This window comes from Limulus polyphemus, unplaced genomic scaffold, assembly GCF_000517525.1.
Source record: "Limulus polyphemus unplaced genomic scaffold, Limulus_polyphemus-2.1.2 Scaffold236, whole genome shotgun sequence".
NCBI lineage: Eukaryota > Metazoa > Arthropoda > Merostomata > Xiphosura > Limulidae > Limulus > Limulus polyphemus.
Window position 1 is genome coordinate 578823 of NW_013665846.1, and position 14019 is coordinate 592841.

At 31.3% G+C, this 14019-nt stretch overlaps 1 protein-coding gene across 6 annotated transcripts in view; it reads left to right on the top strand.

Annotated features, from left to right (window-relative positions):
* The window catches only part of LOC106478637 (synaptogenesis protein syg-2-like), a 263962-nt gene that overhangs the window by 209299 nt on the left and 40644 nt on the right, over window positions 1-14019 (top strand). For all 6 annotated transcript variants that reach the window (XM_022382272.1, XM_022382270.1, XM_022382268.1 and 3 more), the window contains exons 6-7: window positions 7288-7578; window positions 9629-9916. In XM_022382272.1, the coding sequence (XP_022237980.1) occupies window positions 7288-7578; window positions 9629-9916 (579 nt within the window). The remainder of the gene's footprint in view (window positions 1-7287; window positions 7579-9628; window positions 9917-14019) is intronic.

The following is a 14019-nucleotide window of genomic DNA, read 5'->3' on the forward strand; positions in this document are numbered from 1 at the left end:
CCATGAAGTTATATAATGTTTTCGTAAAAATACTAATGTCCGATGAAAGTCCACTGAAGTTAAATGATTTGTAATGTTCGAAATTTATAAATTTTCCAGGTCAAATGTTTGAAGTGTCCCGATTAATAAGCGTTAAACACAGTTATAGCTTATGAAGTTTATAGCACACCAATTACAGCAACCCAATAATAGATACTGTTCTTGGCATGTCGCGTTGGTTATATTTATAGGCGTGTGGAGAGTTTCTAGAAAATTCAGATTATGTAACAATACAAAGCTACATTAAGCGTTTGCGTACATATATATATATTGTTGATTCTTACACTCAAGAACCTTCTACAACTTTAGAGAATAGGCAGGAGTTTCGCAATACATATGTAACAGTATAAGTTATGCATATTTCTAAATACAAATTTAATCTAAACAAACGTCGATATTGAAATAAATATATAATAATAAATCCGTCACACCGTAAATAAGAGTATAATTGTTTTACTGAACAATTTACGTTGAATTAAGAAAACACTTCATGGAATAATGTATGTCGAATTGTTAACGCATCTGGGCAGAAGGATTTTGTTCCAATTTACATATAGTGTACCTTAGGTTTCCTTCTATTAGCTGGTAATCCGCTACTTGCAATAATATTGACCTACAAACATGTAAATACTTACAAGGTTAAATAAAGCTTATGAAATTTTAAAGCTTTGAAGATATTTTTATGTTAAAACACACAACGGTGTCTTATTAAAATTGCGACTGTATATTACTGAATGAAATTACTTTTACGTGACCGAATGAAAATCTGTCATGTGCTTTGTGACCTTTCTGACAGTCATATGATTCAAAAGCTCACAGGAAAAGTTAGTACCACAATTTCTTTACAGCATGCTTTAAAATGTTTAGGAAAATCATCTCTTCCACGAAATAAAAATTAGACATTTTCCTTAAAGGGTGTTGAACAATGTCTAAAAACACAGGTTGCTCCTCCTAAGCTACACTGGTAACTTGGAAATTTTAGTATTCAAAATTGTAAAATATTCCTTATGAAGGACCTAAATATAGATTATCGACAAAATAATCTTATAGAGTAAGCATGAAAACTTAGTTGAATATAAAATTAAATTCAGATATTTAGATACGTTCTAATGTATAAATTCAAATGATTCAAAAATAGATAAAATAGGACGTAGCGGTAAATACTAAAAGATTCGGTGACATTTCCTCAAAGTTAGTTCGGATATCGTTAGGCAATACCTAAAGGCAGAAGATGATATAATAAATATCTGGAAGCACGTGTCAGTGTGGTGGCGTATAGAATATTAGAACAAAGTTGACAACCTTGATGCTTACTGATGAGTGAGTGTAATTATTTAATGAATAAAGATTCTTTAATTTGTATTTTAGTTTTGCGAATGATATTAGCATAATAAGAATTTAACTTGCGATTAGCTAATTTTACGTGGTCAAAAACATGAGAGCAGGTATAGTGTTCCTTTAATCTAACATTGATTTCTATGCCAGATTTCCCTCTTTAAAAATTTGTGCAAACATTGAAATCACGTTTGTCAGTATAACCAGGATAATTATATTTTGAATATTTATTTGAAAAATAGTGGTTAATATGTGACCCGGTTTGAGTTAAAAACAGGAAAGCTTCAGAAAATTGGTTTTTAGCCATCCTGAACCAAGTCTTTTTATATCATTAGAAACACAAGTTATGCAAGGAATGGGAATAAATCAATTTACTTTGTGTTAAATTAAAGTTATTCTGTGAACGATTATGCAGAAATTGTAGGATACTTTTCCGCTCAAAGTTTTGGGGAATTCGTAATTTAGTGCAAAACAAGATTTAATGTAATTGATTTTTTGATTCAACATTTTTGTTACAAATAAAAATATCATAGTGGATTAATGGTTAATGGCTACTTTGTGAGAGAGATCATGAGCTGAATCCAAAGAAAAAAACAATTTCCTGTACATAGTTCGTTTATTTTAAAAACTATTATTATTTCGGTGAACTAGAAAATTTATAAAAGAATGTTGTTGATATGATTCATTGTCTCTAGTAAATATGTGGATGATGGTGTTGATATCCTTACGAGACGTCAATATTTATCTCTTAAAAGCGGCAATGGTTTCGAGTTATTTAAAATAACATCCATAGTAGAAATTCACTGAAGCCTGCTAAGCCTGATAGAAAATATTTCAATGAACCAGAGGAAACGTTTTAGGTTATCATGATATTTAATATATTAAATAAATTCAACACTCAAAAAAGGTATGATTATCTTGATGATAATTTTGTGGGTCTCGGAAAAATATTATTGAAGAAAGAATCTTCTGAACTATTGTCAACGTACCTGATCTCTACCCGTCATTAGTCTTTCAGTTTTGTTCAAAATTAAAAGCACTACATTTAAAATTAGTACTACTATTGCGAAAGATAAATAATTTCAATACGAAGTAGGGCACGACAAAGTACTACTTGGTTGATTAACAGGAATAATGTATTATTCTAAAGCGATATTTAGAGATTTCATAAAATAAATTGGTGACACCTAAAAGGGCAGACTGATTAACGCTTTTCAGCTTCTGGATAGAATCAAATGCATTATTAACATAAAGTGTTAATACTCATACATACTCATACATTGAACAAATTATTTGGTACCTCGACAGGTGTAATAATTCTTCTTCTAATGTTTTAAACTTTTTATGGAAGTTTTTATATAATAAATGCCTTAAACTCAGATTTATTTACTTTACAGATACATAAATTATTCAATTAGGTTGAATAATTAAAGCATTACGTTACTATAAAATATGTTGTGTTAAGTTGGATGAAAACCGAATACTGCGATATCTGATACACAAACACATTGCTTAGATCCAGATATAAAAACAAAAACGTTGCAGCTGAAATGAAAAAAATTATAAAAGGCAAGAATTTTCTTTTCAAATTGATGGACTAACTTCATTTAATAGTAACTTCTCTTCATCTTTATTCAAAAATGTGATGATCTGCAGAATTTGTAATAAAGTAGAATATTTTCTTATAAACGTAGAGCTTTCAGTAAGTTGAAGATTGTAAAATATTTAATGATAACTATTATAAAATGTTATTGAAATTTGGAAGTAATAGCCTTAGAAGAGTTGTATCTGTAAGTATCAGAAGTAGTTATAGTATTTTTCTTTTAAATGTTGGTTACTTTAGTTACATCATCCCTGCTTTTACGCAAGCCCAGCTTATCTTTTGCATTTGGCAAAGGCAGATTAGCTAAAATGCGTTGGTATTTAAAATCATACATCTAATTGAGCCCAATATTTAACAGTATAATGTTCGGGATGGTTGATTGGTTGAGTATATTATTTCTTTTTTTAACTTGTAGATAAACTTTTGTAATTCTATTTTTCATTTGTTTAATAGCAGAAAATTTCAACTTAGATATTTTAAGTATTATTATATAATGTTCTTCATAATGTATGTGACTATCATGGGAACTGTAATATTATATTAAATAGACATATCTTACCTATGACCCCAATTGGTCTCACAGTAGTACACTCTTTCAATTTTACTTTTATAATTATCTTTTATTAGAAGCATCTACTTCCTCATAATTGGTTGCAGACGGTCCTTTTTTCCTTCTTCTTCCTTCGACGTATGAGCTCTGCAAGTAAAGGTTAAATGTATTATATGGTGTAACCCTACCACTGTTTGTTTGTTTTTTTTCTTTCGTATAATCGCCACTAAACTACACAAGGGTTACCTGCACTAGCTGTCCCTAATTTTGAACCAATAGACTGGAAGGAAGATAAGCTAGTCTACAGCACCCACTGGCAATGCTTGTGTTATTCTAATCAAATAGAGGGATTTGACAGTCACTTTATAACGCACTCACGGCCTCAAAGTGCAGAGCGCATTTTTTGCAGCAACAGAACACGAATTCACGTTAGATATCTAAAGTTTTACGTCGTTTTCAAGTGTACTTTCTTTCAATTGAATTATAGCAATAATATTATCCTCTTACTTTAAATGGATTTATTTATTTATTTAGAAAATGCTAAAAAAACCTATAAGACTTTACCTTTAAAAGTAACCAACAATATCTTTACCATAAATAAATCCACTGAGGTTTTTAAAAAGCTCATATTTTTACGTAGTAAAAGTAGCCGAACTATAAGAAAACTCAAACCACCAGAACTTCGATTGGATCACCAAATATGAAGCCCGGTTTCCCACGCTCAAAACAAAAGAAGAAAAAGTAATGGCTCCCGAAGAGTTTCATTTTTAAAATATCAGAACGTGTATAGAATCGTATATAAATCCTTGTATTTCTTTTCTTTAGATGACCTTTAATTTACTCAAATCTTTGGGTAAACTAATTTCCTATCTTCGAGGACCTGTATATTTTCATCTGTACTTAAAGTGTTTTTTTTTTGTAATCTCTTAAATGTTATGTTGTTTGTTCGTTTGTTTCTTTGAAGTTAAGCACAAAGCTACACAATGGGCCATCTGTGCTCTGCCCACCACGGGTATCGAAACCCGGTTTCTAGCGTTGTATGTCCGCAGACATACTGTTGTGCCACTAGGGGACCATGTTATGTTGAATTTGTTGAAACACATTTCTAAATCATGCTTTAATTTTCGTGTTCTATTTCTTACAACAAACATGTAATTGGGGTTTTCCATGTAAGGTTTCTCGAGTTTGTGCAGTTTATGAGTTTATGACTGCGGTATAGATACATGCATGCATATATATTTTATTTTTATGAATTTCTTCATGTGAGACTGGTGAACGGAGTTTAAGACTGATAGAAGATGTATCCCAACCGCAATGTAGGTCCTACTTCCGCAGTCACCTCCAAAACCTAAGGCACATTTTATATCCCACATTATAGTCTGTACCCTGGGAATCCTTTTAATTTATGCAGCGTCTTTAATTTAATTTTTGTTTGAGCTTGTTTTTGTTCATTTAAATCATATGCATATATATATATATATGTGTGTGTGTATATGTGTAAGTATGCATATATATATATATATATATATCATTTATATAATTGCACCCAGTGACACAGCGGTATGCCCGAGCACTTACAACTCTAGAAACCGGCTATCGATACCCGTGGTGGGCAGGGCACAGATAACCCTTCGTGTAGCTTTGTGCTTAACTATAAACAAACAAACAAATTTATCTAATTTACAAATTAAAGTATGCATACAAGCACACACAACTATTGTTTAACATATATATATATATATATATATATCTGTTGTATTTGTAACATCTAATGGGAAAATTACACATACACATTAATATACATATATATAATGTTTCACTCAATTAGTCTCTATGATATCTTTCGCTTTCAACTTTTCTTCTTATGGTTTTATTTATTTTTCCATCCTCAAAAAAAAGGGATCTATATTTTTCTCTTTTTCTTTAAACACCTTCTGGTGCATAAGTGCTTTATAAATTTGTAAAGATTGCGCATCAGTCCTCCAGCAAAGAAAATATAATTTGTTCTATACAAACTATCCAACCTCGTTTCACATAAAAGGAAGTTTAACAAATTTGGATTTTGTGGATCTTTTATTTTGATAACAAGTCTTTAAAAAAAAGTACACACAAATAAAAAGAAAATGCAAGCTTTGTGCTATGTAAATACATTTCAAAGAGGTATTGTGTTAGAATTTTCTATTACATCAACATCACCCTTTTTCTGATAGTTGTTTCAACACAGCTTGTACATCTGCCTACAGTAAAAAAAGCGAAACCACCTTCAAATGATGGATAACGAATTGTCAAGTAATACCATGCTTTACTGCTTTATTTCCAAACATTTCTAAGCAAGATTATTTTAAGATATAACAGGGATATCTATGAAATGCTGTTACGTTCACAGTTGAAAGCTGTGTATATTTTATAGTAGTTGATTATGTTGTAATACATATGTTACTATACTTAACACGATTAAATGTGGCACGTAAAGGCGTGTAACAGCCTAATTTATTGTTCGATGAACTGATATAGCTGAATATGTTTTAACAATCAATAAAACTGTGTCATGTTACAAAACATTCCATAAAGCAATAAATATTCGCTTTCTCTATGATGGTCATTATTTTGAAAATGTCTAACAGTGCTGCCACCTGGCGTATGTAACTTGCAGTGTTGACCTGTGTAAATTCTCTACATAAGTTACTTGTAAGGTTTCACTTGGAATAGTGTGTACAGTTGTGTTTCTAAAAAAAAATAAGAAAGGATATTGTTTTATAGCAAAGGGTTAAGAGGAGGGCTATTAGGATTATTCTGAGGATGGAAGGATTTGTTATGTTATAGAAAGAGGTTAAGATCTCTCAACTTATTTACTATTGAAATTTAAAAAGCTAGTCAGGAGATCGAAAGGATAAAAGCCACTTATTTCCTTGTACTGTATTTTGAAAACGATGGGCAAAAGGAGACAAGTTTAAGATTTGAAAAATACGGGTTACGCTTCGGTTAAGACAGTTTTATTTTTAACAGGGTGATTTGCTAATGTATTCAAGGAATTGGAGACAAAAAATATTGATAAAGTCTTAATAAGGTTTCTTTTGGTAAAAATAAGAAGTGTTATAGTAGTTTATCCCTGAAGAAGAAAGATCCACCTATCGAAAGCGCTCGGGTTATAGGTTTTTTATCATTTTATAGGTAAACGAAGTTCATTGTTTCAAAATATCATTGTTATTATATTTTTAAAAATGTTTAGTTTTATGTTCATAACAAGCTCTCTTTTATTTGCTATGCATGCATTACATTACTGCATATATTGGATTTCTTAAGATTGAATTTTAATAATTCTATAAAGTACTCGCATAATTTCAGTTGTGTGTGTATAAATGTTTATTGTTTAGTCAAGAGAAATTAGAATGTGTTATATACAGACTAGCTTGTTTCATTATTTACCAGTAAAAGATTTGAGTATCTCCAAGTACAACTATAATTTTATACTGAGTGTATATGATAATTTGGGCTCAGTAATGAATAAAATGAAAACAGTAACTTATTTTCAACATAAAAGTATGAATCGCTTATAAATCGACAGTAAAAAAATGTAGTTATGAAATAGCAAGCAGTATATTTTTTGTCATTTTTATAGTAAGTTTACGATATGATATTTTTTACATTTTGCAAATTATAGTAGTAAGTTATTTATCTGTTATTAAAGTAGTAGTTAAATTATACATTATTAATGCGCGGTAATCGACTATCTAAATAATAATTTAAATATTCTGTTCAGATAAACCTCAAATCTCACTTGAATTGGGAGCCAGCAGAAAAGCAGAAAAAGTTAAGGAAGGTGACGATGTTTATTTTGAATGTCACATTCGAGCAAACCCTTGGGTTTCTCAAGTGTTTTGGCACTTCGAAGGACGTTCTCTGACATCCAACAACTCTATAGGTATCATCATCACCAACCAAACTCTCGCCATACATCACGTACAACGTGAATTTAGAGGGCGTTACTCCTGCTCTGCACAGAACGTAGAAGGTCTAGGTGTCAGCAATGAGATCTTTCTGAAGGTTAAGTGTACGTTAGTGTATGATATCATTTTTTTATTCTTGTGATACCAGTTTGCCAATATTAGAATAGAAGGCTACTTAACGTGTGTAATGTGAACCTCATAACATATTAACATAAAATATATTATAACAAACGTTATACAGAAGCTGTTTATATATGTATATATATATATATGTATGCATGTATGTGTGTGTTTTACTAACATTCATTACGTTCATTCTACACATAAACCACGGATTTACTCAAATTTAATGTAGTGTATGATGAAGTTACTGATAGACAACCAGTGAAAATGTAATATAGTAATTACATTCTACAAGCCTTGGAGAAGCTAGTCAGGATTAGTACAAGGAGAAGAATGTCTTAAAACAAGTTTATAAGCAGTATTTTACACAAAATACGTGATAAAGGCTCATCTTATTGCCGCGTATATGTAACCTCGCGTACATTTATTTACTAATACTTTTAAGACTGGTGGCTCAATATGTTATAATTATATTGAACAAATTTCAGCACGAGCGAATGAAGTGCAAATTTCTTGGCAGAATATGCCGACTTAACTGATCCTATCAGAGTTATATAGCTAAATACAAAATCTCTGGAAAGCTCAACAGCAAGGTACAGTACGTACGATGGTACGAGTAACTTATAAAAGTTATTTGTTCAATCGATCATCAATGCAATTCTAATCTGGTTGCGTCCGACCTTGTAACATCTCGGTAATGTTAGGCTTTAGCAAATTTCGCAACTTATAATGTTTTTAAAATCAATTTTAACCCTGTCTTGCTTTTAATCGTAGAAAGAAAAAAAGAACTGTTATGTTTTAACTAAAACGAGATTTGTTTATAATAAAACCAGCATATTAACATACCTCATTTCTCAAGGCAAGGTTTGCCTCAATCGACAGTGTCTATTCACTTGCCTACCTTTTTCTTCCTTGTACATAATTGGAAATTAACCTTCAATTTAGTATTTGGTGCTGATGTGGTAGTCTATTACGAATATTTGACGAATATATCTTCATTATGGTGTTCTTAACCCCAGAGTTCATAGAAAAAGCTCATATGAAATGAACTACATTATAAAATAAAATAATAATAATAACATCTTCATCAGCAAAATGAAAGTCAGTAGGATAACGTAATGGGAAGCGTTATTACAACATGTCAGAACATGTAAATTTCGCTCCAAACATTTTTCATTTATGAAAAATATCAAGGAAACCGTTGAAATATTTTTTCTTCAATAAGATATGAAAATATCTTGCTAGCGTATTCTTATTATTTCAGAAAATAATACATGCATAAAAAAATCAATCACATGCTAAATTTACAGGAATTAATTTCTTTAAAAAATAAATTGTTCGGCCTTTTTATGAAAGAAACAACAGAGATAAATTACTATATTTTCTTTAAAAGCTGCGTACGATATTGCTTTCCAGAGCTAACAATGCAAAACACGCGCATATTGTCTACGAGTTCAGTAGCACTTCCGTAACATCATACTAACGTCGGACTTTTTAACAAATGATTCTATTCAATTACATTATTTTGGTATCTTGATTGTATGCAAGAAATCTCATTATTGTAATGGTGTATATTGATTCTGCTTTTTAAAGAAATAGTGAATTGGATTTATGATTTAAACAACAAAATTACACAAAAATATGTTCGGTAATTCTTATTTCTTGCTTGTTTAAATAACATAAAAAAAATAGTTCTATTAAAAGTTGATCTGTTTTTGTTAGTTCTTCGTTTGCATGAAGCATTGCGTGCATTTGTAACAACTCAATACTGACATGAGTCTTCCTACATTTGAAAAATGTAAAGCAAGTTAATGTTGAAAATACAAAGTTCGTCAAACGTTCTATTTTTCATCTTTTAGAAAATATATGTCTTAAAAGTACAAAAACATCACGCAAAACCACAGTTAGGCACATAGAGATTTTAGTGTTTTCTTACGACAAACCAATAATTCTATGTTGTCGTTGCTGTTCATCATTTTTCAAGTTTTGCTCACAGAAGTTCAAACTCTTTTCTGTTTATTTTCCTCAAAGATGTCCCTCGGTGTGATCTTAATCAAAAAACTACATACGGCGTGGCGATAAACGAGGCAGTTGAAGTTGTGTGTCGGCTAGATGCTGACCCGTCAGATGTAACTTTTCACTGGAGGTTTAACACCACTACGAAACATTCAGACGCAATACAATACACCAGCGATCAGATAGAGAGTATTGCAACCTACATACCCCAGTCAGGGGAGGATTTTGGGAACCTATTCTGTTGGGGGACAAACAATATTGGCATTCAGATCATCCCTTGTGTCTTTACTATAGTCCCTGCAGGTGAGTGTGAAAAACTGTTCTGTACTCTAAAGAATCCATTACCCTAACAGCTTACTAATTATATATGTATATATTTCAACTTTTTATCAAATAGAGTCTACAACCTATACCACTAGACATGAGATATGAAGTTAAAATGATGAAAATACTCTTTTGGAAAGATGTGAAGAAAAAAAAGTCAAAAGTCACTTGATTGGTTTAAATCTCATCCCAAAATAATTATAAGCTTGCTCAAAAACTCGTATTTTTGTTCTATTTAAAAACAAATCTATTATTTGCTGTATATTTTAAGTTATATTTAAAAAAATATTTTAATATCTTCCTTGTAGAAATCAAGATAAAATATAATTAATTCATCAATATCACACAAATATAAGGATCTTGAGAATTAGGTTCACTCTAACGTTTGCTTTACCTTACTTTTATGAAATAAGATAGATTTAAAAAATATAAGCTTTTATTTGCAGCATGAACAAGACCTCAGCAAAATCCACTAAGTAATATTTAGTTAAAATGACAAGTGTAATAGTACGAGACTCTAAGCTTACGTTTGAATGCCACAAAATGAGCTGAAAAATATAAACTTGGAAAATCATTTTAATGATAGCTCAAAGACGTAAGTCTCACTTCCAAAGAATAAACTGATACAATTGTTACTGCTTTATCGCGCAGCTATACAATGGGTTAATGCGATCTGTCCACTGTGAGGAATAGAACCCCAGAGTTTAGCGTTATAAGTCCGTAAACAAACACTGGGAACGAACTAAACCAATTATAAGGCTGTTGTTATTAACTATAACACAATTAATTAGTCGATCAGGAAAAGATAATTTGTTTGTTTGCTGAATTGCGCGCAAAGCTATTTGTGGGCTATAAGCGTTAGTAATCCCAAATTTAGAAATAATAGACTAGAGTGAAAGTGTCTAGTCAGCACCACCTACCGCCAACACTTGGGCTACTTTAAGCAAATAGTGGGATTGACAGTCACATTATAACATCCTCTCGGCTCAAAGGGTGAGCATCTTCGGCGATATGATTCGAACTCGAGACCCACAGGTAAACGGAAAACAGCTGCAAACTTGTGATTAACTTAAGATAATATAATATTCTTAATTCTAATTTGAAATTTTTAATTAAATCCACAGTTTTCATTGTTCGAACTAGTTTTTAAGAGAAAAAACGTCTTCATACAGTACTTCATGACCTTTCAAAATGTCTAAACAATACAAGTTCAAAAGATGTTGAAATACAGGGTTCAAATGTCAGCATAATAAAGCAAAACTATATAAGAGTTGTGTTTCAAATATTTAATACGTTTTTTTTTATTTATATGGCTTTGATTGATACTTGTTACGTGTTATATAATACATCGAATGAATTACGTTCGATCTGGAGATACCACTAAGGCAGTGCCGAGTTGAGGCTCTGGTGGGCCCTGAGAGCGAAATATAAACCATGAGCACCCCTTACTTTGAAAAACACCATACAATTTGATAAACTAAATTTATTAGTGGTAATAAACAAGGAAATAAAAAAGTAAAAATACTTTCTAAAAGAAAAACTGGCTTATGTTTAAATTAAATAAACCAAACACGTTCCTCTCATGCCTACCTCTGTGTACCTGGATAACTGCTGCCTTTGGTCTTTGGATAAAAAGGTTCTGCAATGAGATCATAAAGATAACTTTGAAATGATCGTATGATTATTGCGCTTTGTTTTTGTTTTTTCTATCATTAGGTTTTTAATGTATTTAAGATTATGTATACTTAATACAGTTCCACCTACTGATCTTCTTTATGTCTAAGATATCAAAAATATTATTCTTTTCCCTAATAATAAAAAAAATAGTCCAGCTTTGTATATTATATTCACAGTACTGTATCGTTTCCCTTCATTAAACCCACATAGGCCTCTTGACTATTTATAGCTGAATTTGAATTATCCCTAAACTTGTATTGCTTAGTTAGTTAAATATGTTATCAAATACTGTATTAAAATGTTTTTTTTTTGGTTAACACCTAGTTTGAAATCTCAAAACTGAGTATTTGGTACTATGATAGATGACGAGGAAATTAAGGTGTTTTTTACTTTTCCTGTATCATATTTCATTTTTTGTTTCTGTTTTCCAGAGTTAAGTCCGTAAAAAGTCGAAATATTCAAATAAAAACATAATCTACTTGCAATTCCTTCCTTGTTAGAGTAATCAAACATCTAAACTAATTTTTATATTTTCATGTGCAAAAATATCATTTGTACGCAGCAGCATCCTCTCTCGACAAAATACAAACATCCGCCATTTTATTTCTCTTGACCCCATTCGTCTGTATTTGGGTCAGAAATTTCAATTTCTTTCTCTGTATATTAATGAATAATACTAGTAGTTATTGGGATACCCAGCGCCCAAAGGATGGCGCTTCAGTGGAGGGTTGCCAGGTGAGTATAAATCAAAGGATGTCGCCTGGGGATTACATAATATGCAAATTATGCCGACACCTGAGTGTTACGTAACTATTACATAATATATACGTCATTGCTCCGGGAAGTGGAACCAGAGGACTAGTTGCTAAGGTCATAGTTCTACGAAATGGAACCAGAGGCAGCGTTGGTGTCATGAGCACACAGATAGTTTGCTAGCGAACCACCAGAGGGTGATATAGATAAACATGTCATCATCTTTATAGTAACAATCAAAGTTTTAAATTAATATTTTATCTAATTTCCATAATGCTCTTTTACAATTATCAGTACTGAAACGTTTTTATCACAATTACAGTTTTGCTTTATAAGTAAAACTTACATTAAATCTGCTATTTGAATTTGGTTCTTATCAGTAGTATAGCATTTGTTTATATGTTTAATTACATTATGTTTGTTTTACAAAAGTAGATAGTGATACTATACCAGGATGTTGTTACCAAGGTTCTATAGGCGGACGGTTTTACTAAGGTTCTATAGTCGGATAGTGTTAATAAGAGTATGGTTTGTATACACAAATGGTGTTACTAGGCGGATGGTCTTACTAGTCATATTATGTGTGTTTTACAAAGGCGGACAATGTTACTGTACTTCCTACCCATAACACTTGATGACGGGATGTTCCTGCTACCAGAGAGTTCATTGCTAGGAGGTGTTACGTGACATCATAGTTCAATTGTTACTCAAAACAGAGTGTGTATTCTTAGGAGTCATAGTTCCACGAAGTGGTATTAGAGGACACTACTTTATTAGGGGAGTTTGATGCCAGGGGATCTGTTACTGTAGGCGGACGGTGTTACTAAGGTTGTATAGATAGTGTAGTGTTTTTATAAACAGATGGTGTACTAGGCAGATTTTCTTACTAAGATTCCATAAGTGGATGGTCATACTAGGCATTTGTGTGTGTTTTTTACGAAGGCAGAGAGTGTTACTAAGGTTCTATAAGCAGACAGTGTTACTATATTTCCATAGCATTGCATACGGATTTCAACTTGTCTCAACTTATGTTTATAGTTTTTGTTATATATATTTAACTTTATTATATGTGTTTTACAAAGGCAGGTGGTGTTTCTATAGGCAGACAGTATTACTAAACTTCTGTAGGATTGCACACAGATTTCAACTTGTCTCAAATTATGTTAATACTTTTCAACAATATATGTAAATGAATTACATGTGTTTTACATAGGAAGGTAGATGTTGTTACCAGGTGGATTGTGGTGCTGAAGCTCTCTATAGGTAGATGGTATTACTTGGCAAATTGTGTTACTAAGGTTAATGCTGCTAGGGTGGATAGTATTTCTATAAACAGACTATAAATGTTCAATAGGATGATGAGCTCATCGTAGGGTGTCTCAACATGTGATTACATAGTCTAGATTATATATCCTAAAAAGCTACAAGTAAAACCATTGTTTTAATGAGACAACTTTATAATACTGTTATATATATATATTAGTATGTGTGATGAAAACCATCTTAATTTATCCATTATTTGATAGCATAGCCAATAATTTACTTTATATTATTTTAGAATTATCTGTCATGAAAGGATTTTATCATACAAAATGTATCATTTTTATGAATATTGAATGAGGCAGTTAGTACAACTGATTGTGTTTTTAAGT